The sequence below is a fragment of the Leptosomus discolor genome, chromosome 17 (genome assembly GCF_034619465.1).
Source record: "Leptosomus discolor isolate bLepDis1 chromosome 17, bLepDis1.hap2, whole genome shotgun sequence".
NCBI classification, from domain to species: Eukaryota; Metazoa; Chordata; class Aves; order Leptosomiformes; family Leptosomidae; genus Leptosomus; species Leptosomus discolor.
In genome coordinates, this window is record NC_141407.1 from 12,440,284 (window position 1) to 12,462,961 (window position 22,678).

Sequence of the window (22,678 nt, forward strand, 5' to 3'; positions counted from 1 at the left end):
GAGATGAAAGAACAAAGAACTTCATATGGCAGATTACTTGCCCTCCATCACTCATCTGTTAGGTCATCTTAGAAACAATCAGACCAGGAAAATTCATTACTACAATATTCATGTATTAGCATCTGCTACACTTATCTTCTAAATAATACCTCCATAGAACCACATACGAAGGGCCCATCAGATTGCCAACAATTGTATTTGTTTACAAGGCAGCACGGGAAGTCCTGGAGATAGATACAGAATATGATCCTGATATTGCCACTGCTGGCACTAAACTGCAGCATCTTGAAAGCTGGAGCTGCAGCAGCAACACCGAGGCACCAAAGAGAGCAGGATCAGGCCTGTGACAACAGGCAGGACAGCTGGGAGGAGCCCATTCGATTTGGTCCCACTTCATGCATCATCCGTACAGTTAACAGCCAAATTGCACTCCCAGATACAACATGGCCGGTTCTGATGTAGCAAGCAGAAATAACGCCGTGCGAGCTGGGGATGGCAGGCCGAGAATGGGGCAGGAGGACAGAGAGCAAGTGGGACTCAGAAAAGGATCCACTTTGAGAAAAAACATTGCTGGAAAATGGGCGATGTGGCCCCAAGAAGTCATATTCATAGTGTCAATCCTTGGGCCACAACTGTGCATTTAATATAGTTCGTTTTCTTCGTTTGTCACCCCAGGTAATCAAGCATCACATCCTCTGAGTCACTGGCAAATGATGGCCTCATCCTGCACCCCCACCCCCTTTTTTTGTTTGTTTTAAAGGAAATGGCCCATTTCATGCTTATAGCCACAGAACTATCAGACTGGTCAGGCCTCAGAAAACTTTTTTGCTCTTCAAACACAGTAACTGTCCCAATCCCACCACTGTGCCCGTTTTAAAAAGGTGACCTTCCCAAGCTAGCACGGCCACAATGGCAGCTGCGAGGAGCGGGACCTGCATTCAAGGGCCAGAAAGGCAGGATCGGCACGGCAGCACTCAGCTTTTACATGGAAATTGCTAACGTGAGAGCTGGGGTCAGCAGCTCTTTCAGCTGGAACACCTCCTGGCTGTAAGCAGAGACCTGTCAGCTGGAGACTTGTTTAGAGAAACTCCTAAAGACATTAACCAGCTCCCTCAGAGCAATGAGAACTAACGAGGTTCTTTGGGACACTCAGACTGTAAAATCTTGCATACGCCAAGCCCTTCTCTCCCTTTTTGTGCCTATTACTCTCACCCTCCCTTTTTACAGGATTTTGAGACAACGTATTTTATGCACAGTAAGCCTGATCCCAGCCTACTGAGACGACTGGAAGGAGTGTGTTGCTTTTGAAGTTACTCCCAAGGGTAAGGATAGCTAAACTGGATTAAAAGAACAAAGTAATTTTGATTTTGGACTTAAAAGATAGGTAAATTTGCTTGCTCACTAGAAAACGCTGAGCAAGGCTCATGGTCCCCACCAAGCTGAGAACAACCAGAGTACCTCCTGCTCCCCAAGAGGCAGCACGATGGTGTCAGGCCTGAACAATGTCTGGGGCAGGGGCGAGGCAGCACATCACCCACCCCCTTGAACATGACAATCCAGAGAGGGACACAGGAACAAGAGTTCACCATTTGCAATCATAAACAGCATGAACCAGAAAAAGAAAATCTACCAAAAAATGAGTGAAAAAACACAGTACACAATACTGCCAGCTGACCCTGAAAGATCAAAGAGGTTTTGTTTGTCAGGGGTATTTCTACAGCTAGTAAAAATAAACACATTAATAAATAAGTATTTTCGTATACCCTGGAAACACTCCTGATCAATATGTGGCTTGCTACCAGAGAGATTTTTTTTCCTTCCACCCAGCAGAAACTCATGACAAAGGAAAGCACATCTCATTTATGAACTTAGCTATAAATACTTTTGCTAACTGCCATTTAGGAATTTCATTTCCTGCTTGAGCAAGTCCTGTTGAAAGAGGCAATTACCAAATTTGTTTCTAGTTATAGAAATAGATGTTTGTCGCTGCCCACATCTGTTTCGACAGACAAATTGCCAGTCGCAGACGCTCCAAGAGAGCAAGTGCTCCATCCAGGGAGGGCTTTGCCACCCCTCCAGAAAGCTAACAGCAATTACAGGGATTTGGTTTCCAATTCCAACTTCGTTTGAGCCCTGTCTCCTGCCGCAACAGAGCTGCCTCACGCTGACGGGGCACCTGCAGCTTCACAGTCAGCCACAGACGCCTGCACCATGTCACCCGGAACGTGCCACCAACCACTGCGAGCAGTGCCATAGCCTGCTCCCTCCTCCTGCTGCTGCAGAGACACCAAGGAATATGTGTTTCGCTAGTCACCAGGCCCATCAAAACAAAGCCACTTTAACTCTGCAGGTCACGAGGATCCAGTATGCTGCCTTTGCTGCGCGCACTGAAAGGAGGGCAGCAGCAAAGTGTTCTCCTCACCTGCAAAGCGGTGAGATGGCACAGGCTTTCCTGCTGTGTGGGACGCTCCACCACAAAGCAGCCAGCAGTGATGGCACACGGGTGCGGAGATGGAGGTTTACGGCTGTCATCAGCACGGACCACAGTATCTCCAGGCTGAATACTGGGTTTTACCAGGTCTCCCTCCACGGTAAAAAGCCATCCCCTTCCACTTCCTCCACCCTGGCTGTCCTCTAGAAAGTTTCCATTTCCACTTATTCCTGGGAAAACCATTCATCGGCCAATTCCAAACATGTTCGGCCACGGTCCCGCCAGAGCCAGCTGCGGCTCAGGTGCCCCCCGTGCCAGCACCCGACCCCTGGCACAGTGCCTGGCAAGTCCTGTGGGACCAGCGCTCAGGCAGGGGCGCCCCGAGAGAGGCAAAGGGACAAGCAGCAATGCCCGTGCCTCCCTGCCACAAGCACAACACCCGTCAACTCACACCCAGCGCCCGGCTCAGGGCTGTGATGGAGGCGCAGAGAATCTACAAAACACCACGAGCTGTGGCCGGGGAACCTCTGCTCCTCTGGTGTTTTTCCTGTGTGAATCAGCATGGCTCCTCCAACACCACCTCGCTGCATCAAGCTGGTGCAGCCCTGAGGAGCCCATCGGCATTCAGAAACCGTGCCGGGGACCCCGCCATGCCCCCGTCCCGAGGTCATGGTGCTGCAGCTCCCCTGGGGGCTCCAGGACACGTGCCCCCGGGCAGCAGTGCCACAGGGGCTGCCCCAACGCGCGGCTCGCAGACGGGTGTCGAAACACGGATTGAGCAAGTTGGCCAAGGCCACACAGGTCATGACAGGGCTGAAACTGCGACCGGATTTCCTCAGCCCTGTCCAGGGCTGATCAGCAGGACGCCTCACCCTTCTCTGCCTCCTCTGAAGCGCCATTATTGTCTGTATCATTTTGCAGCTTTTGCTTACGAAAGGAGTGACCTTTCACAAGGTAAATTACTCCCATGGAACAAGGACAATCTTAAGGTACAGACATAATCATGCACTGCAGGAAAGAAATATGCAAAACGCATGCAAATGCCCAGACACACGCACTGCATTTGGTCACTGCAATAGTCAAGTTCGGTTTTTGAACTGGTCTGAACACCACCAGATGGGAGCGAATGCATGTGCATACTCTCACACAGAGATGTGAAAAAAATTTTTATTTATATACACACGCAGCAGAGTGAATGGGGGAGGTGAGTAAAAACGCCCCAAATCTGACAAAATTAAAGGTAATAAATTTACTTCCACCTCAGCTGCAGCAACAGCCTGGGAAAGGTTTTAACTCCTACAGCAGACATGCTGGAGAGTCTAAGTTTTGTCGTAGGGTTGTGCCTTTGTGAGTTTTGAAGCACGCACCACAGGCGAAGCTGTTCTCCCACCCAACACCCGGCAGCGCCGGCTCAGCCGAGACGGGTCTCGGGGTCGGGACCGGGGCTGCGTTCCCAGGCCTGCCCCTCGCCCGGCCGCGGCGGGACGAGCCGTGCCTCCCCACCCCAGTCCCCATCCCCTGGCACATCTGCGTCCCTCCAGCCCGCCCCATTGTCCCCAGCACCCCCGTCCCGTCCCCGGGCAGCCCCCAGACGGCAGATTGATGACACGGGGCGGCGGCGGAACGCCGACCCGAGAGGTCAGCCCCGACAATGGCTTTCGGGGGCGGCTGGAGGGGAGAGGCCGCGGGGGCGAGGAGCCCCCCGGCTCGCCCGTCCTCTCCACAGAGGCGGTTTCTAGCCCGGCTTTTCACGGCGGCTCCGCGGGCCACCGGCCACCTGCCCGAGGGATGCCCGGCGGCGGACGGGCGGGCCCCGCGGGGAGAGCGGCAGCTGCCCGGCCCCGGGGCCAGGGCTTCGGGAGGACGGGGACGAGCGCGGAGGGGAGGATTATCCACGGACACAGCCTGTCCCCTTTTCACTGCATTTAACAATAACGCGGTAGCCATAGCAACGGGGTTAATTAATGCATCCGATTTGCATAACTAAAACTCCGAACCCATTCAAACCTTGCTGTTATTTTCATTCTTAAACCTGGCCGGCAAGGCTGTGCCCGCATGGCGAGGGGAGCCCAAACACACACACAGCCGTCCGCACGCACGGCTACACCCGCGGAGCGCTGCAGGGCCCGCACCGGAGCGCGCCGGGCACCGCGGCGTCCCGCAGCTGCGGCTCCTGCCGCCCGGCCGGCTGCTGGGCTCCGGGAGCCCTTCGCTGCCCGTACCTTTACTCCCCCAGGAAGCACTAGCATTTGCAAATGGGCATGCGGAAAAGAACAGAGAAAGGGGGACTGAAGTGTCCTTCAAAAATTAAAACGGGGGGGGGGGGGGGGGGGGTGTGTGTAAAAAAGTGATTTACAGAGATGGAGGGAGTAAAGCACATTCCAAGACAGAGGGGGTAAGGAGATAGGCAATGTAAAGGTTTCAGACTATCGTATAACCAGAGGGGGAAATGTCTTCTCACCACAAACATGCATCTGCATGATGTCTAGACAGTCATAAAAAGGGCAATTAAAGTACTGCAGGCTGCAGTAAGCTAATGTCTCCTCTCCCAGTCTAAACAGTTGAAACATACTGTACTAACTTCGGACAAAAAAAAATAGGATAGAGAGAGAAAGACAAGTTTGTAAGGAAAAATGTTTTGAAATTCAGTTTTAAATAAGCCAGTAAATTAATTCAACCTTGTCAAATCTTTGCCTTATATCAAATATTCCGCCTGCGTCCTGTCTAGACTGCGATAACAAAGGGCATTTAAAGCCCTGCAAGATGCGCTGACAGAGTAGCCATTTAAAGATGCAGTATTGCTTTCTCCATCTAAAACGATTTGTCAGATGGAGTTAAAATGAAAATGATAAGTAATCACTCTGGTTCACAACCGTTTCAAAAGAAAAAAACCACAAAAACCCCACAGCTCATAGATATAAATCCCACTAAATTCATTCCAATGTATCATTCCAGCGGGATTTGTTTGCCCCCCCCCCCTTTTTTTTTTACAGCATTTGCTTTTTTTTTTTTCATTTTGTTAATCAGAGATGTCACTAGCTTTCTGCAGCACATGCATTTCTAAATACAAGTGTATGAAGTTTGAAAAAGCCAGCTCCAAGTATTAATTAATTTATTGATATAAAATGATGACTTGCAGAGAGACACTATTAAAAGTCCAAGGGTTAACGTTGAAAAGGAATTTTTAAAATTTACTTAAAAGCAAAAGAATAAACTATCTCACATCAGATAAAACTGGCCAGTCTCCACCACTGACACAGTCCAGCCTGGGCAGTCGCTGTCCTCAGGAGAGCAAGAGAGAAATAAAAGTTAAAGCAAACTATATGGGTGTGCTCAGTATGGTTTTTTACTGAGAAAGGACAGTTTTCTGGAAAAAGCAAAACAAGATATAATCCTGTCTAGCACGAGAAACATTCTCCTCCCTTCCTGAGCTTTATCAGCTGTTGGAAACAAAACCCCCCAAAATATCTATGCAGAATGGCTGATCTGGCTTAACAGGACGGCCAACGCTGCCCACGATGGAGCAAGGCCCCGCAGGCCTACAGCTACCCCACCGGCAGCCACTTTGTTAAAAGTGCACGACGGGCCTTTAAAGACTGTTCTGTCGTGACATGGCATGACCAGATGCCCCTGGCAAGGGAGGGGGACTGGGGTGTGCCCAGCCTCGGGTCCAACCACACCGTTCAGTCACTTCTATGGGGGGGTCACGGTGGGGCGTCACCCCTGGAAGTTCAAAACCGGGCTGACTGCAGTCTCTGCTCCTCACCCTATAGCATCCCACCACCACCTCGTTTGCACCTCCCTCTGTCTCCCCACCCTTGTTTCTTAATTATTATTTTAATAAGACTGTTTCCAACTTCACTGTTCATTCCGCAATAGCCCAAGGGCTACAACTGTTCATTAGACAGAATTTCTGCTTTAATTGCACTGACACAGATGTGTAGGTTATCTGGAAGAAATTACTAAAATGAGCAGTAAAGAATGGGGCTGGATGCTTTTTGTCTCTTAGGGAGAGTTTAATTTAACATTATTTCCCCCCATACAAGCAGCATCATTCAGTGCATTGTGGGTTCACAGAGGCATTAACACCAAATTGTTCCCGCTGCCACAGTGCATACAGGTGCACTTTGCTCCCCACGCTGCACGAGGATTCCCAAGGGGGCAAAAAGCGCAGGTTTGCCCGCAGGAGCTGCAGATGTGGTGCTGGAGGGGCCTGACACCACCCGACCCACCAGGCTCTACAGCGCAGCCCCTCCACGGATGCATGGAGCAGAGCTCTGCAGCCGCCCTGCTGTCCCGGGAGGGCAGCGGGTGGCTGACACCCTGCCCAGCCTTGACCTGCCTGCAACTTTTGGGTTTTGCCATACGGATAAAACGAGGTCCCCGATGAACACTCGGCTGCAGTCACCCCACACGCCTGTGCTGTCGCCGCTTTCAGCAATCACGAGCCCTCGGTAAGATGGGGAAGCACCAAACCCTGGCGGGGCAGGAGCAGATGCTACCACCGCCCAACACCTCGTGCCCATTCCCGCACCAGCACCGCGGGTACCAGGACTGTGGTGGGAAACAGGCTCCCTCAGTCCTCCATCACCCTCTGCAAAGAGGTAAATCACCAGACACAGAAAAAATGTCATCGCTTTGGCTCAACAGCACCCAGGCTTCGAACCTGCCACGGTTGTGCAGCTGTCAAATCAGCCATGGAGTTTACATGAACTTCCTCTGCAATTCATGTTGGCGAGAGCCAGACACATAATAGCCTTGGATTCACAGAGAAAGAGCTGCCAGTGTTATTTCTATTTAAAACCTCTGTTTGAGCTTCATACACTCATTCTTCACACATAATACACACGCATATACACACACAACACAGAAGTGAGCCAGATCCAAAAGCATTTCACTTCACCAAGAGCACTAATAGCAATTTCAGATTTTGGCTTACTGTATTATGTAATAGATTTTAATTCAATAATAAAAAGTATAAACCTGCCAATTTTTTGTTACATCTTCTTGCCAGGAAGAGAGGAAAAAAAAAAAGGAAGAAACCATGCAAGAAACTTGTTACCAACTTATTTATTGAACTGTACCCCCTCAGGCAAGGGGCTGCTCTCCTAAGCAGCAGCACAAAGGCACCCTCCAGGCCAGGTGAAGGCTGAAGCTGCGGGAACACTCCGCCAGCCAGGGTGGTCTGGGGGAACAAGCAGATGCACATCAAGGGTTCGAGTCCCATCTCTAAATCTGTCTAAAAGCTATTGAAAGTGTCTCCTTCGGTAAAATTCATTTTTGATTCAAAGGAGGGGAGGGGGGGAAATTTCACAAATGCTTCATGTCAAAAAAATCTGCATTAAGGGAAAAAACCCTTCCTTTGTTGCTAGGGTACTGACTTGCTTTGTATCTGCTGAAAATCTTTAAAATTCCTCCATTGTATTTTAACAAAACCCCGAGACTGAAGCATCTCATGTGCTAAAAATCAAGAGACAGAGCACATCAGTTCCATCCTTCATTTGTAAGTACTTTGCTCAGGCCTGACTTCGTTTTGTATCTTGGTCCTCGATGCTTTTTGGCAGTTTGCTCTAGACTTACTGGCAAGGGCTAAAAGGTTTCTATTTAGCTGGTGTCAGCTGAGCATCTGTGCCTCCAAGAACTGGAGTGGGGGTGATCCCGACTGCATTTCAAAAGCACATTTCTTTTTGGGAGCTGCCACGATAATTTTCAGTCTAAGTGTGTTTGGGTAGAGGGGTGACTCCCTCCGGAGGGGTCCTCACTGCAGTCCCGAGTGGAGTGCTCAGCTCTGGGAAGGATTCCTGACCAGCGGAGGAAAAAGGAGCTGGGAACACTCCCTAACCTGTGACCCTGACAACAAAAGGCAGGGAGAGCGTCTAGACCTCCAGTCTGACAGCGAGTGAAGGCGAGTATTGTGCTGCCAGCACACAGGGGCTGCCTCAGACAAGGCAGGCACACAGGCGCTGCGGGGCAAGAGCAGCGATGCAAACCCCAGCTGCAGCCATCGGCGGGCATCGCCCCCAAAACGCGCCACGTTATTGAGGGAGGGAGGCCACGCGCAGCCCACCCTTCCTCGCCGGCACAGGGTTTAGCAGCAGCTCTCAGGGCAGCTCCCAGTTCCCTGCACAGCTGGACCCAGTGGAGATGAAGGAGCTCATTGGACTTCCAAGCCTGACTGGCCCCGGGTTTCCCTTTGCCTCTGTGTATTTCACACATACCATCCTTACACTCCCAAATGCAACCATTCCACAATTCCAGCTCCATGCAGGAGCCAACAGCAGAGAGCAAAAAAAAAGAAAAACCAACCAAATACTTCCTTCCATGGAGCCTTTATTTTCTGCTTTCCCGTCTGTCTCAGTTAAAAGGGGACAAACCAAGATGTTCCCTCTCTGCCAAGCTTAGAGATCAGCTCAACAGTCAGTAAAGCTGAAGCTGAGTCCCAGCTCTACCACGTATTTCTTGTGTGACCCTCGACAAGCCCCTTGGCTTCTCAGCATTGTAGGTCCCCACATATAAAAATACAAATACCCTAAACAAATGCTAGAGCTAATGGCAGTTTACTGCCAGGGAACTGCACGAAGAGAAAACAAAAGACCTATTAAAAAGCCCTCCTTCATCTCTGCCAGAAAGAAAACACTATTACCCAGTACTTAAAAAGATGCATTAAAGGAGAGAGGGCAGCCGGGGGTTCAAGGACACTCCTGGCAAAGCGCGAGGGGAAGCGCTCCTGGCCAGCTGCCCCCACACACCATCAGGCCAAGGTTTTCCCCAGGGTGCTCTCACGTCCAGCCATGCCCTTGGCCATGCCCCCATGCCACCGCAGGCAGTGGGAGCAGCACCTGCCCCCCGTGCTCCCAGCAGACAGCGGGGCTGCTCCTGCACCAAAACACACCAGCCTGCAGATCAGAACTTCTGGGGAAACCGAAATCATTAGTTTCACTCTTCCCAAAGGAAAGATAACTACTTCTGGCAGAAAACGTGGTTTCTAAGAAGACGTGCTCCAACCCAGCTGGGCAGATGGTGAAACCAAAGGGACCCAAACGCACAGATGCGGTGGCACTGGTGTGGTAACACCCTGGGCATCAGCAGCACTCACTGGCCCAGGAACACATGGGACCTGCAACCCTGGGCACAACCAGCAGCTGCCTCAGCCAGCTGCAGGAGACCCTCCATCCTTTTGCCACCCCCAGGCTGGACCTTTGGAGTTATAACCTGAAGCCAAGCAAAAAACAGCCCCAGCAGCTGAGATAGTTTATATATCTATTAAAATCCCACCCCATTCTGATGAGAGGTGAAATATTGACAGCTGATGGTGACTGACTTCAGAGCAAGAGAGGGGTTTTATTATCCTGGTAGCCACCTGATGCCAATCCTTCACCAACACACCCGATCACATCCGTACCTTTCTACCTGAAAAAAAGGTGAGGGACAAGGAGTTTCTTCTCCCCCTGTCTCCGTCACTTCCTACCCCATTTCTAAAACATCATCCCTCCTGCAGCAATTCCTCCCCAGGTGCTCCAGGTCCCCAGGGCCACTCAGGCACCAACGCCACCGGCAGAGCTGGGAGCTGCAGCAGGAGGCTGCGTGGTGGCACCGGGGCAAGATGCCACACACCTGCGTGGTCTCAGCGAGGTCCAGCCTAAACTTCCTCGCAGCTTGGCACCTGCTGTGGCAGCAGCTCATCTTCTGACAAGCGCGTGTGATTTATTTTTGGTACACATGCACAGGGAGACTGAGAGATCCTACACTGGGATTTTATCAGCAGTATGCAGCTATGGAAACAAACCCATTCAGACTAATATAACACCATGCCCAAGCCCACAACAATAAAATAAAGAACAATGCATATGAGCATTTTCACCGGGGAGCATTGCAGCGAATACAGAGCATGACCCAACTTCTGGGAACCAGGGGAGGTCTGTTTGTCCACTCGGACAGAATTCACTGAAACCTCTAAGAAATCAGTAGACTACAAATTTTCATCTAGTTACATATTTTGCCTTGTGAATTTTGTTTTATGCAAACCCTCCACCCCGCCCTTTGATTTTAAAGGGTTCGAGGACTGCATCTCCTCCTAAATCAGATGAGTGGCTCCTTGGTGAGGGCATCTCCTCTTCACTCTCCATACCCATTCCCAGCCACCCTCTGTGAGAAGCAGAAGAGCCAATGCAAAACCCAGCAGAAATTGCAGCGTGGCTTTTTGCTCCCCATGGGGAGGACGGCAGCACCTGACTGTGCCCAGTGCACAGCTCCAGGCAGAGGCTGTGGCTCAGCTGAACTAATCCCCTCTCAACAGGCGAGAGAGATCCACAAGTCATTTACAGAAATTCAAGAGTCTGGCATCCACACCAGAGACATCCAGCAGTTACCAGGAAGACGGTGGAACAGTTTAAAAACACAAGAAAAAAACCCAATGAAAGCTAAACCTCCCTTGAGCCAGTCTCAGGTGCTCCCTGCCCAGTGGTTGTGTTTTGACCCGCCACGTGCAGGACTTTAGCCCAGGAGGCACGGGGATGGGCACAGGCATCTCTCCTCGAGGGTCCTGCCTCCACAGGCAGCACCAGGGCGCTCCGGGAAGAAGCGGTTGGTGGAGGTGACAATGTCTGGCAATGCTGGCCCAGGCTGTAGTGGCAGACGAGGACCCAGACAACAAAGGCGAGGCAAAAAGCCATCCGATAGAGGCAGCCATGTCTGGCAGACAACAGCTTTCAGAAGCCTGGGGAGACTTTCTGGGCATGGACCAGTATCTGCAAACACAGCTCCTCGCTGGGCACACGATTAAGCTAGCAGCAAGATCACTAAAGCGTCCCACACCATACTCCAAGTAGTGTCCATCTAGTAAGATTAAAAACACTCAAAAAGTACAAGACTGTGGCAAAGGAGCAAGCAACTGGAGTCTGCAGGGAACAACTCTACAACAACAACAAAAATGTATTTAATTTTCTGTTATTTATATTCTAAGAAAACCGCATGTTTTCACTTGCATCTTTGCCTCCCTCCCTGGGGCACAAACATACACACAAAATGGGACAGGGAAGACCAAGGAAAGCAGGAAGAGCAGCACAGCTAGAACACATCCCTGCTCACATGCTTTCCTACATCACAGGACAAGGAAACCAGGTGCAAGTTTTACACCAGTCAAGCCACAGCAAACACCTTTTCCTAGAGTGAAAATGCCCCGAGCTACGCTGCTCAGGGCAGCATGACACTGGGGCTCCCTCCGCCCACCCCACTTAGCTGCTGAAATCTGTTATTTAAGGCATTAATATAAAACAAATATAAATAAATCATTGATTGCTGCAGGACAGTTTCCCTATGGACTGGCATGAGTGTCCCAACACCAGGACTGCATCTGCCCTGCATGCACCAGCTGCTTCAGGCTCCTGTCGTTCCCCTGCCTGATGTTTGCACCACAGTAACGCTGCTGGTGGGACCGGTGGTGTCTTACAGCTTTTTTGTGTAAGCAAGGACTAGTTTGCTGTGCAACCAAATTGTGCCATCAGGTTCAAAATAAAGTAACTGAAATAATTCTTTTTTGTCTTATTTTAGATTATGACTTTTATTAATAGACACTTAATAAAAGCCTAATGAATGATTATAAACATGCTAAAGATCCGACTGTGGTTATAAACCAAGGTCATAAGCTCTATCGACTTCCCAGGCTCTATAACGATTGATCAGCCATTTATTAAAATAATTTATTCACGACTTGTTAACACTTTAAGTTGGTTCTTCCCCAGCAGGCTTTTACACTTGAGCAGACGCCTTACTTTTGAGATACTCTCATAAACTCAATTCTAAATAGAGAGAGACCCATCAATGTTAGAATTAAACCAGCAAACAGGTTCAGCTCAAATCTAGCAGGCTGCTTCAACAGGGCTGCCGACACCTGGTTTTGTCTGTCCTGAACATCGGCAGCTCCTGCCACACTCAACAGAAGTCCAACATGCCATGACTTAAAAAGATTCAGGTTGTCAAACTACTTTCGTTAAGTACAGTGAAAGGTTTTTTTCCTCAATGTAATGCTGCTCATTAGTTTGCCAGAGTAAGGGCAAACGGAAGAGTAAAATGACATTCAGCTTTTGAAGATGTTTCTACATTGAACAGCAGAGGAAAAAATCCCATCCAGGATTACCAAAGTGCAGCCAGCTATTGATAGATAAAAAATACCGTATTTGCACAATCAGCCTCTGAAGACACCACAGCATCCCCCCTGCATCCCAAACAGCAGGTACCTGCTGCTCTCAGGGCAAGGCAACGTACCACCCGTTTCGTCAAATGAGTAACCAGGGTGTTTATAGTACAGCAGCTGCAATCATGCAATCAGCCTTCGTAATTAGATCTTGGCAACTCTTGAAATACTTCACTTACCCAGTTTACCTGGAAAGGTGCGACCTAAACATTCAGTGCCTGGAGACATTTGAAAGAAAAACAGAAAGCATCCGTCAGTGATGGGAGCCACCTCCAACCGGCTGCAACACACACCCCAGCTCCCCTCTTGGGGACTCACCCTTGAAGAGCTCCCCTGTAGCCAACCATGGTTGACATCTGCACCCAAGCCTACCACCTCTGCACTAGCCAGGAGTACCAAAAAGCACTACAAGCCAGGTCTCACCACTCCCGGTAATGACCCCACATACTTTTCCTACACCAGAAGCTACAGCATGTGGTCCTGTTCCCCTCCAGCCATGCTACTGATGGGCTTGCCCAGGACCACTCTCCTCCAGCACTTGTGGCCAACTCGCCTGATGACATGCCAAAGCCTTACAAAGGTTTGCAAAGTTTTTGGGATCATTCAGCCCACCCCAGAGACCCTCCTGACACATCCAACAGTGCCAGACCACTTGTCTGTGGCCCCAGGTAGCACTGTGTGCTTCAAGGTGGCAGCGAGCTGTTTGTCTATGCTGTCTCCTCTGCAAACACACGTAGCCAAGCCCCATGTGCCGCTGAGCCTCGGTGAAAGCTCAAGGTTTTGTGACACCCACCCCCAGCTGGGGGGCAGAGCATGTGGGGTGCTGAAGAGGAAGACCCACAGCAAAATCTTGCACAAAACCCCAGATGCAACGCCGCAGCAGATTATTTTCAAGTGAGGAACAAAGCAGCAAAAGGTCTGGAATAAAAAAAAACAACTCAGGACTTCTCTCTCACCCGTCGGAGAGCAGTGCATTACTACCTGCACAACTGACGGGATGACGGGACACGGTTCCCCCGCCTGACCCCACCAGCACCACCGCAGCGCCTGACGAGCTGCGAGCCACCGCAGGCTGGGCGAGCGCTCTGCAGCCCCGCAGGGGATTTCACCAGAGAAAATCTGTGTGCAGGACTTTTTTTTTTTTTTTTTTAATGAAGCCCATAAGAACTGTCTGTCACTGATAACGGTTAATTGGCGCTAATTAGTACTTGCCACAGTCTGATGCCAAAGGAGTCCTACTGACCTATAAAAGTGGTCTTTAACCCGAGAGCAAGGGAGGCTCCCAGCCAGACACACCAAGCCAAGGCTGCTACACCTCGGGCGCCCACACCGCCTGCTCCTGCCGCGACAGCTGCAGGTACAAGTGCAGGACAGCAGGCTGGGAGGTTCAAGGGGTTATATTAACACATCATTCCTCCCAAATAAAGCTTTAAAAAGTTACTTTCTATGCACCTGAGATGACAGAGATAAGCAACTATTTCACCCCAGGAAAAGATTAAGGGTCAGAGACTCCCTGCAAATTACTGCAGCAGCTAAATAGCTGGGGAACCACAGGCTTGGAGTCAGCTCACTGATTTTAAGTCAGGCTGATTTAGAGGAACGAGTTCAGACGTACGGCAAATCAATGCTTCGCGTGCAGGAGGCATTCAAAACTGACCGTGCAAACACGCAGCGTCGCTTGCATTCACACGGGCAGCCGAGTGCCTCCATGCACATGTACATTCCACCGTGCTGGAAGTGGCACTGACATTGATCATGATGGGGAAAAAAAAGAAAGGAATTCTGCCGAGCCAAACACCAACGTGTGGCAACAAGCTGTGACCTCCTCTTCCTCCGCAGCCAGCTCGCTGCACAGAGCCTGAAAAGGGGTGGAAGGCTGAAAAGGAGAGAAAGGCCAAAAGAAGAGTGGTGGCTGAAAAAAAAAAAAAAAAAAAAAAGAGTGGGAGGCCAAAAAAGGGGTGGGGGGCCCAAAAGGGAAAAGCAGAGGCTGAGAAAAAGTGGACACCGAAAAGAGGTGAGAGGCCAAAAACAGATAACAAGCCAAGGAAAAAGTAAAGGCTGAGAATAAGTGGAGACCAAAAATGGGTGGGAAGGAAAAACGGGGTGGGAGGCCAATTGAAAAGTGGAGGTTGAGAAAAAGTGAAGGCTGAAAAGAGGCAGGAGGCTCAAAATGGGTAAGAGGGCCAAAAAGAGGTGGGGGGGCAACGGAAAAGTAGAGGCTGCCAAATAGTGGAGGCAGAAAAGGGGTGGAAGGCCCAAAAGCAGTGAGAGGTTGAAAAGAGGTGGGAGGCTGAAACAAAAGTAGAGGCTGAGAAAAAAATAGAAGCCAAAAAGGGGTCAGAGGTCTAAAAGTAGTGGGAGGCTGAAGGAAAAGTGGAGGCCCAAAAGGGGTGGGAGGCCCAAAAGGGGTGGGAGGCCCAAAAGGGGTGGGAGGCCCAAAAGGGAAAAGTAGAGGCTGCAAAAAATTGGAAGTAGAAAAAAGACAGGAGGCCACAATAAAGTTAGAAACTGAAAAAAAGTGGAGGCCCAAAAGGGGTGGGAGGCCAAGGGAAAGGTAAAGGCTGAGAAAAAGAGCCTCCGTGCCTGCAGCTAGCTGGATCGGGATGAGTTGTTCTGCGGTTAAACTTCCAAAAGTTAGAAAGCAGCAGCCCTCCCCCCCAGCCTGCTCCGCGGCACAGGCAATGCCCCCGCCGCGGTTCAGCACGGCGGCGCGGTGCACAGCCCAGGCACGACACCCTGTGCACACACGGGCACGTCGCCCCGTCACATGTCTCACCCAAGATGTTTTGGCAATGGCCTGGGATGTGTGGGAGAAGCAAGCCTGAACCCTCTGAAGTCAGGCAGGATTTCAGGACGCTGCTTCTCACCTCTCTCCGAGCTCGCCCTCACGTGCTCACATTTGGCCTTTTGGTTTAGCCACGCATTTTGCCAACTTTTTAAATGCAAATGAGAATTGGCACTTAAGGTCAGTTCTTTAAACTTCACCAGAGCCACACTCAGCTCCCCTCCCTTCCTCCATATATGCCAAACTTTTTATTTATGCAATCGGCAGCAGGGAAGAGATACCGGCATGGCTGAGCAGTCGGCGCATATTCCCTGTGGATCGGTGCCCAGAGCCCTTCTGCAGCCACAGTCATGCCAGACGACTCCATGTGAAGGGTGGCTCACGCTGTCTGCCTACCAGCAGCAGCAGCAAGAACCAGTAATTATACTGGCTGGTCCAACACCTGCTAGTGGTTTTGTCTTACACTGTTTGTGCAACCAAATAGGCTGCCAGCAAAACAAAGATGTACTTAGTCTAAACAGGTGAAAACATGAAAGAAGGAATGGAGCTGCCATTGTCCCACAACGCCGGTATGCAACACATGCTGGAAAATGATTTTTGGTTTAGTCTGCAAGGCAGCTCCAAAAGCAGGTAGAAGCATTGCATGCACTGAAAAGACAAGTCTTCGCTGTGGGAGGAGGGAAGAGCCCTACCCAGCCCCAGAGCCCAGTTCCTGCATCTGGCCTCACACGGTGGTGCAGGGCACACAGATGCTCTTCGCTGGGCTGCAACACCAGCACCAAAACCACCTGGCTTGCCAGCGGCACAGCCAGTAGAGTCCTGCTAAACTGGGCATCCCATGTGGGATGGCACGCAGGACATGGCAGCCCGCCCCTCTCCAGGGCTGCCCGCAGATCAGAGCTGCTCCCAAAAAAAGCACAGAGTCTGTCTAGAGCAGAAGTGCCCATTCCCATGCCAGAGGCCCGGCCCCCCTCACAGTGTTTCTCCTCATGGAGCTGGAGCTCAGCAGCAAGGTGGGAAGGGGAGGGTGAATACCCTGAAGGACCAAGGGCAAAGACCCCAAAGGAACACTCGGGGCCAGCTGCAGCCTTTGATGCCTTTCTGCACGGCAGGAAAGCCAGGATCAGCTCCTACTGCACCAAGTCACACCCAAGATACGCTCCCCCGCTGTCGTCAGATGGGATTTATTGTAGAGGATTCGTCCTGGAATAAAAACATCAACCCCACCTCTCACAGCCTATTTACTGAAACCCACTAAACATTAAACACAGGCAAAAAGTGTATCCCAGCAACATCTGGAATTTATTCCTTCCTCCTCCTGAAAAAAAAAAAAAAAAAAAATCATGCCCTATTCTTTCTGAGAAAGAAAAGTGATTAGATAGAATTATAATGCTGGAAGAAGATAGAGAAGAGCAGAGATTTTCTTTGAAACGCTGTTTGGACAATTAAAAAGGGATAGTTTCAAAGAAGCAGCAAATCCTATCTCAGCTTTTTCTGCCCTGTCTCACAGTGCCAGGCTTGGCTTCCATGTGTTGGCTAAGAAACTCAGGAAAGCAACAGAGTTTTTTCATCCTTGCAAGACCTTTAGTAAGCTAGAAAGAAAACCAGCTCTAAGTCCTAACTGATTGAGGATATACCAAATTAAAAAAATCATTCTTCCAATTCCTGGCAACAGGCTTTGGAGGAGACTTGTTTTCTATAGAGAAAAGATACTTGGGGAACCAGCTTTCCAAAGGAGGATGGGCCAATCTTTACCCATGAGAGCCAACACTTTGTCTCTCCAGACAGAAGAGCAGAAAGGCTTTAAATATAGAAACAGGAAAGACTATCTGGATTAATATGAGGATGCAAGGTCAAAACACGATACCCTCCACTTCCTCAGGCTGCCGATCCCAGCCCCACAGCATCACCTGGCCCTGGCCACAACTGGGGAAGCCTCAGAAGCTTCCCCAGACATCCCCAAGGGGGAAAGCAAAGCAGTCACTCTCTCACACCAAGCCCAAAGAAGTGTCTCCAGCTACTAAATCACACAACTTTAACTGCATTGATCAGGCTGGAAAACAAAGCTGCAGCTCTTGGCATGTGCACAGTTTGGAGGGTACAGCTGCAAGAGTTTTGCATTTTTCACCTGCAAGTAGTTAAAACCACAGTAAGAGATACCCCTTCCCCTGCCCAGCCCTGACACTGGGTGGCTGAGTGCTGCAGGGGAAACCGAAGGGCAAACGCAGGCAAGAGGAAAGCACTGCTCCAGACGAACAAAGCAGAGCCTCAGCAAATGACAGGTATGTCAGATTTTGCAAACGAGGGCAAGGCTGTTCCTAGAACAAATCCCATTACTCAGGCTCCTCAACCCCCATCTCCTCATCTGTGTGTGGACTGGATGCAGGATTTCATCAAACGTTTCATTAAACGCAGAAGCCGTAAAATCACTGTGCAAAAAACCAATTATACCTATTTCGTAACAGCCAATTTAAGCTTGTATCTAGGTCCCCTCACATACCCCTATGTTACATAAAGCATTTCTTCCACTTGAAATGTAGCTTTCTAAAGGCCATTTTGCTTAATTTAATAGATGCTTAACGTGGGTCTGCAAATCTCTAGAAGCGTAACCAAGGAGGACACACGGCTGCAAGATACAGCATGATCCCTTCCTGAGCAAACAGAAGGAATGGGAGAGGATGAAAAGCATGAACCTGCTGCGACTGGAGTGCACTTGTGGTCTGAAGAGCAGCGAAACCCCACCGTCAAGTCAAAAAAGACATTCCTGAACATCTGCATGGGCAGTTAACCCACTCGAGACCAGCCAGTGCTCTGCAGGCTGCACAGCAGGATGGATCCTTCCCTCGCTGCACAACCAAATTAGCTGAACTGAGCCCACTCAGGCATGCTTCCCTCAGATTTGAAAGAGCTACTTTCTGAACTTAAATGAAATAAATGCAGTCATCTTTCTTCTTTTGTTTTGTTTCGTTTTGTTTCTTTTTTTTTTTTTTCCTTCAAAAAAAAGCTGCACTAATAAAAAGCTCGTAGTGAATCTATTAAATTGAGGCTGTCCATTACGTTTATTGTTCCTTATGATTCAGGCCTGGATGGCCAGTCAGTGGATGTTGAGAAGTATTTATCAAGAAAACCCATGAGAACAATGAGGATTAAAAGCTATCAGAGAGACAGAATACATTTGTAACCCCCCAGTTTGCTCTGCGCGTTGCTTGGAGCACATCGGACCCCCATGCAGAGACCTCTGCACGTCCGTTGACAGGACAGCCATCGCCTGCATTCACAGCAGAAGCTGAAAAAGGTGCCATGTGTATATACTGCCACAAGTAAGTCACACTAGAGAAACAGAAAATACTCACTGCATTACACAGCAGTGATCAGCATCATTAAGTGTTACACACCTCATGTGTGTGTCTCAGCACGCTGAAGAGGGAGACACTGAACTCGAAAATGCATCTTCCGATTCAAGCAAAGTCCCATTACAGTAATATAAGTGTAACAATAAAAGCGAGATTCCTGTTTATTATATGGGAAATTATTGCAATTTCAGATAATTTTACCCTGATTTCTGTGAAAAAAGTGTCCATAAATCATGTTGTTCCTTAAGTGTCCTAAAGGCAGCACCTGGCAGGTCAAGGTACTTACAGAGCTCAGCGCTGAGGAGCCTAATCTGTGTATGTCGTTCTAAGTTATTGAAGCCAAGAGACCACCCTTGGTAAGGTGGAACAACGGTGGAAACAATGAAAAAAAACACGGAGAGAGCAGGACCTGCTCCTCCAGGGAAGTAGGCGAGACATCTGCCTTCAGTGAAGCCAAGCCCATGCAGCAGGCCAGTGCAGGGGACACCGAGGTTTTCCAGCTCTCAAGGAACTGGGTCTCATTGCACCGATACTTGTGAAGAGCACAAGGAAATCCAGCCTGGTTTCAAGTCTGGAGCATGCACCAAGAACAAGCCCAACCCTGGGTCATTTAAGCTGCTGAGCTGTGGGTTTCATCCCCACGGCTCTAACAGCCAGCCGGTACCCTCACCACCGTGGAAAACATAGCACGGGAGGGTGCGGGAGGCTCGGGGCACAGCTTCGCTTTCAGGGGGACTTTTTGTTTTTATAAGAAATAACAATATTAATCATAATATTAAACAGAAACCACTAAGGGGGAGAATTTCCAAGCTCGTTCAGCACACAGCCCAACCTGCAGGAGACCCGCCGGCGAGCGGCCACAGCAGGCAGCTTCCCCGGGTACTCGTCCTCGCAGCCAAAGCTGCGGGTGCGTCACACGTGGACGAAGGAGACGGCAGCGAGCAGATTCAGGAGGATGGTTGTAGGAACTTGGGCTTGGAAATGTTAGTCTTAACGCTCAGCGGTTAGACGTCTCTTGGGAATTCATCCAAATGGCACTCTTCCTTCCCACTTGCCCTGCAGGTAAATCTAGCATGTGGCTTACACAATCTGTTGACTTAAATAAAGCAAGAGCAGAAGAAGAAAGCTGTTCAGACATCAGGAGAGGCTCATCAGTCCTTTGGGCAAAAGTCTGGGTCACTTCCCCCTCCAACAGCATATTCGGTGTGTCAGCCAGGGCCCCATCTCCCTCCATGAGAGCACATGCAGCGAGGGTGCAGCAGAAATGGTCACAGCGTTCAAAATGCCAGTAAAAGGACAACAACGATATGTTGCCAAATTCTTCCATATTTTTGGCCAGCACAGATGCTTAAATTCAATTTACAGAAATTTGAGTCCGTGAGCTCTGTGCTCCAGTCAAGTCCTTTGAAATCAAACACAACCGAGCAGTGACTGCGCGAGTCTCCCGGGGCCTGGGGAGATGGGGCCTCAGCCGCTTCCAAACCTCATGGTGCTGGTCCACCTGTGCCTTCAGCTCGCCTCCGGAGTAATGCTCATCCATCCTGTAGACGTGGGATGTTTCTAAAGTACTATGAGACCACCACGTGCTCTGCAAGCATAAGATCCTGTTGGATACACGTACCTCAGCTACAAAGCCAGCTGCAGCGTGCAAGACTGAAGAGCAGGCAGGCGCTGGCAGTAAGTGATCCAGAGCTTGCTCGCCAGCTGCCCTCATCCATATGCCTCAGGATGCTTCTTGCCCCTGCTATGTCCTATCACTAGTCTCAAACTCCCTCCTTCTCACAATCAACTCAGGCACCCAAGTGCCAGCCCAGGGGTCCAGCTCCTCCACCCGCAAGCACGGCAGGAGCAAACTGCCTCCCCGAAAGCGAAAGGCTACAATTTGAACAAAGCAATTCTGACACAGCTGCAGCCAGGGCTGTTTTGTCACCAGAGCTACAAAGGGGAAAATTAGTTCTCACAACCAGTGAAGTGGGAGAGAAGTAGAGGAAGGCTACCTCATAAGATGCAGGTCATCTTCCCTCTAAGATTTTAACGCACTGAAGATGCATTTGGAAGGAAAACAGACTCCTCTGACACCACTGTCTCTACTAAGATACTGCAGAGCCGTTCTGCCTGGTGTGTAAATGAGAAACTCTATCACTGATCATCATGTTGTTTCAAGTTGACTAAGTATTAGGCCAAATTCTGCACGTAAAGCGTATAATGACTGAGGTCTGCGACAGCAGAGCACCGGACTTTGCAAGTACAAATACTCACAGTGCAAGCTAATGTCTAAATCTCAAGGAAGGTAGAAGGGACTACCACAGCAGTTATGGTGGTGAGCTCCTTAGGAGACACCTAAACACTCAATCTGTCTCTCACATCAGACCTGTGCGAACATTTAAATAGGACCTACTGTCGTGATCTTTAGCAATGAGCAGATGTGGTTTTGAGTAATGGTGAGTGTTACTTAACCGGTTATATTCACTAATGTAATTGACACCTCTTCCATCATCCTTAATACACCCACTTCTTTCTCCGATACCATAAATAGATTAGAAAAGTTTCTGCAGATGGCCATGACCCCATTTGTTTGTGCACTTAGCCATGTATGAATCACTCTTGGCTTGTAGCAGCACTCTGGAATTACTGAAAGATAACTAGTCGGCACAGACACCAATAAATGAATCATGCTTTCCACAAGACCAAACCTTTGGGCTTTCACAGACTCCAATTACAAAGTAAGACGAAAAGAACAAAGAAATTACTCAGTCTATTTGCACAAAGTCATGCAGAGTTGATTCATAGTTTTACAGAATTATTACTGACAATCATTTGTAGGGGGTTAGAGTAACAAACCAGCTACTTTACATATCGGACAGAATGAAGAGATGGAAAAAAAATCCCCAAACCACGTCCTGCGTATGTTCTTGAAAAGTAGTATTGATTTTTGGGCAAGTACCTCTTTTCATTCTCCGTACGCTTCAAGTCTGGGGGTTAATCAGCTTTCATTCTCCAAGGCTAAATTCTGCTTTGCTGGGCTGCTTGGGCCAAGTTTGCAAATGTGGGAAATCCTGTTGCACCTGCTGAAGTGCACAAACCTCACGCCAGCAAACCATCACAGGCACAAGCAGGGTCTCATGAAAGGATCAGAGAACTGCCACGTGCAAAAGCACTTGCCTTTCTAAACGCACATATTTGAATGTATACTGCAAGTGAAAAATTAGGCAGTCTGAGGCATTTTATTAAAGATACGTGCGAGACTGAATACACTGAACACAAATGTGTGAACCACTTGAAAGCCCTGTGGACATCCACCAACACCAACAACTTGTGAGGCAAGTTTCAAAAGATATGCAAGGTATCTTATGTAATGCCACAGCCTGTGACAATACTAACATACACCACACAGAGAGAAACACCCTCTCTTCTAGATGGAGCATAAGCCTAGCCTTGCATCGATGAGAAACTGGAAGTCTGACTATTTGGAGAAAAAAAGGGGATACTGTACTGGTCACCTTAGCAATGCTACCTTACTGTATGCAGTGAAAAAGCAGTGTTAAGGTAAAAAAAAAATATCTAAATGTGAGGGTGGACTTGGTGCCAACCTGAGCCTGCAACATGCACCAGTGCACTCGTAGCACCTCTGAGCAAGACAACTGAATTTACAAGTCTCAAGGCCACACAGCCTCCTCACACGCTCCAAATCAGCATCCTGTACCAGACAGATAAGCAGAATAACACGGATAAGGTCCTACTAAAGAAAGTTACTGACGAGTTTGGAAAGGATGCAAGTTAAACGTATACACAATGTTATTATTTGTTTAAGGCCCTCCAGAGGTGCTACTCTTTATGTGTAACTGAAGGCCAAACTTCATGGGCTAATTTAGCTTCCAAATGAAATGCGTGCCCTCTTCTACACACCAGGTGAACTC

General features: G+C 49.3%; 1 protein-coding gene across 2 annotated transcripts in view; it reads right to left on the reverse strand.

Moving 5' to 3' along the window:
- Positions 1–22,678, reverse strand: part of PMEPA1 (prostate transmembrane protein, androgen induced 1) — a 47,008-nt gene that overhangs the window by 17,545 nt on the left and 6,785 nt on the right. Inside the window, exon 2 of one of the 2 annotated variants that reach the window (XM_086474818.1) lies at positions 12,803–12,841. The exons of the other annotated variant lie outside the window; for it this stretch is intronic. Coding sequence (XP_086330944.1) covers positions 12,803–12,841 — 39 coding nt within the window. The remainder of the gene's footprint in view (positions 1–12,802; positions 12,842–22,678) is intronic. 2 annotated transcript variants of the gene reach the window in all.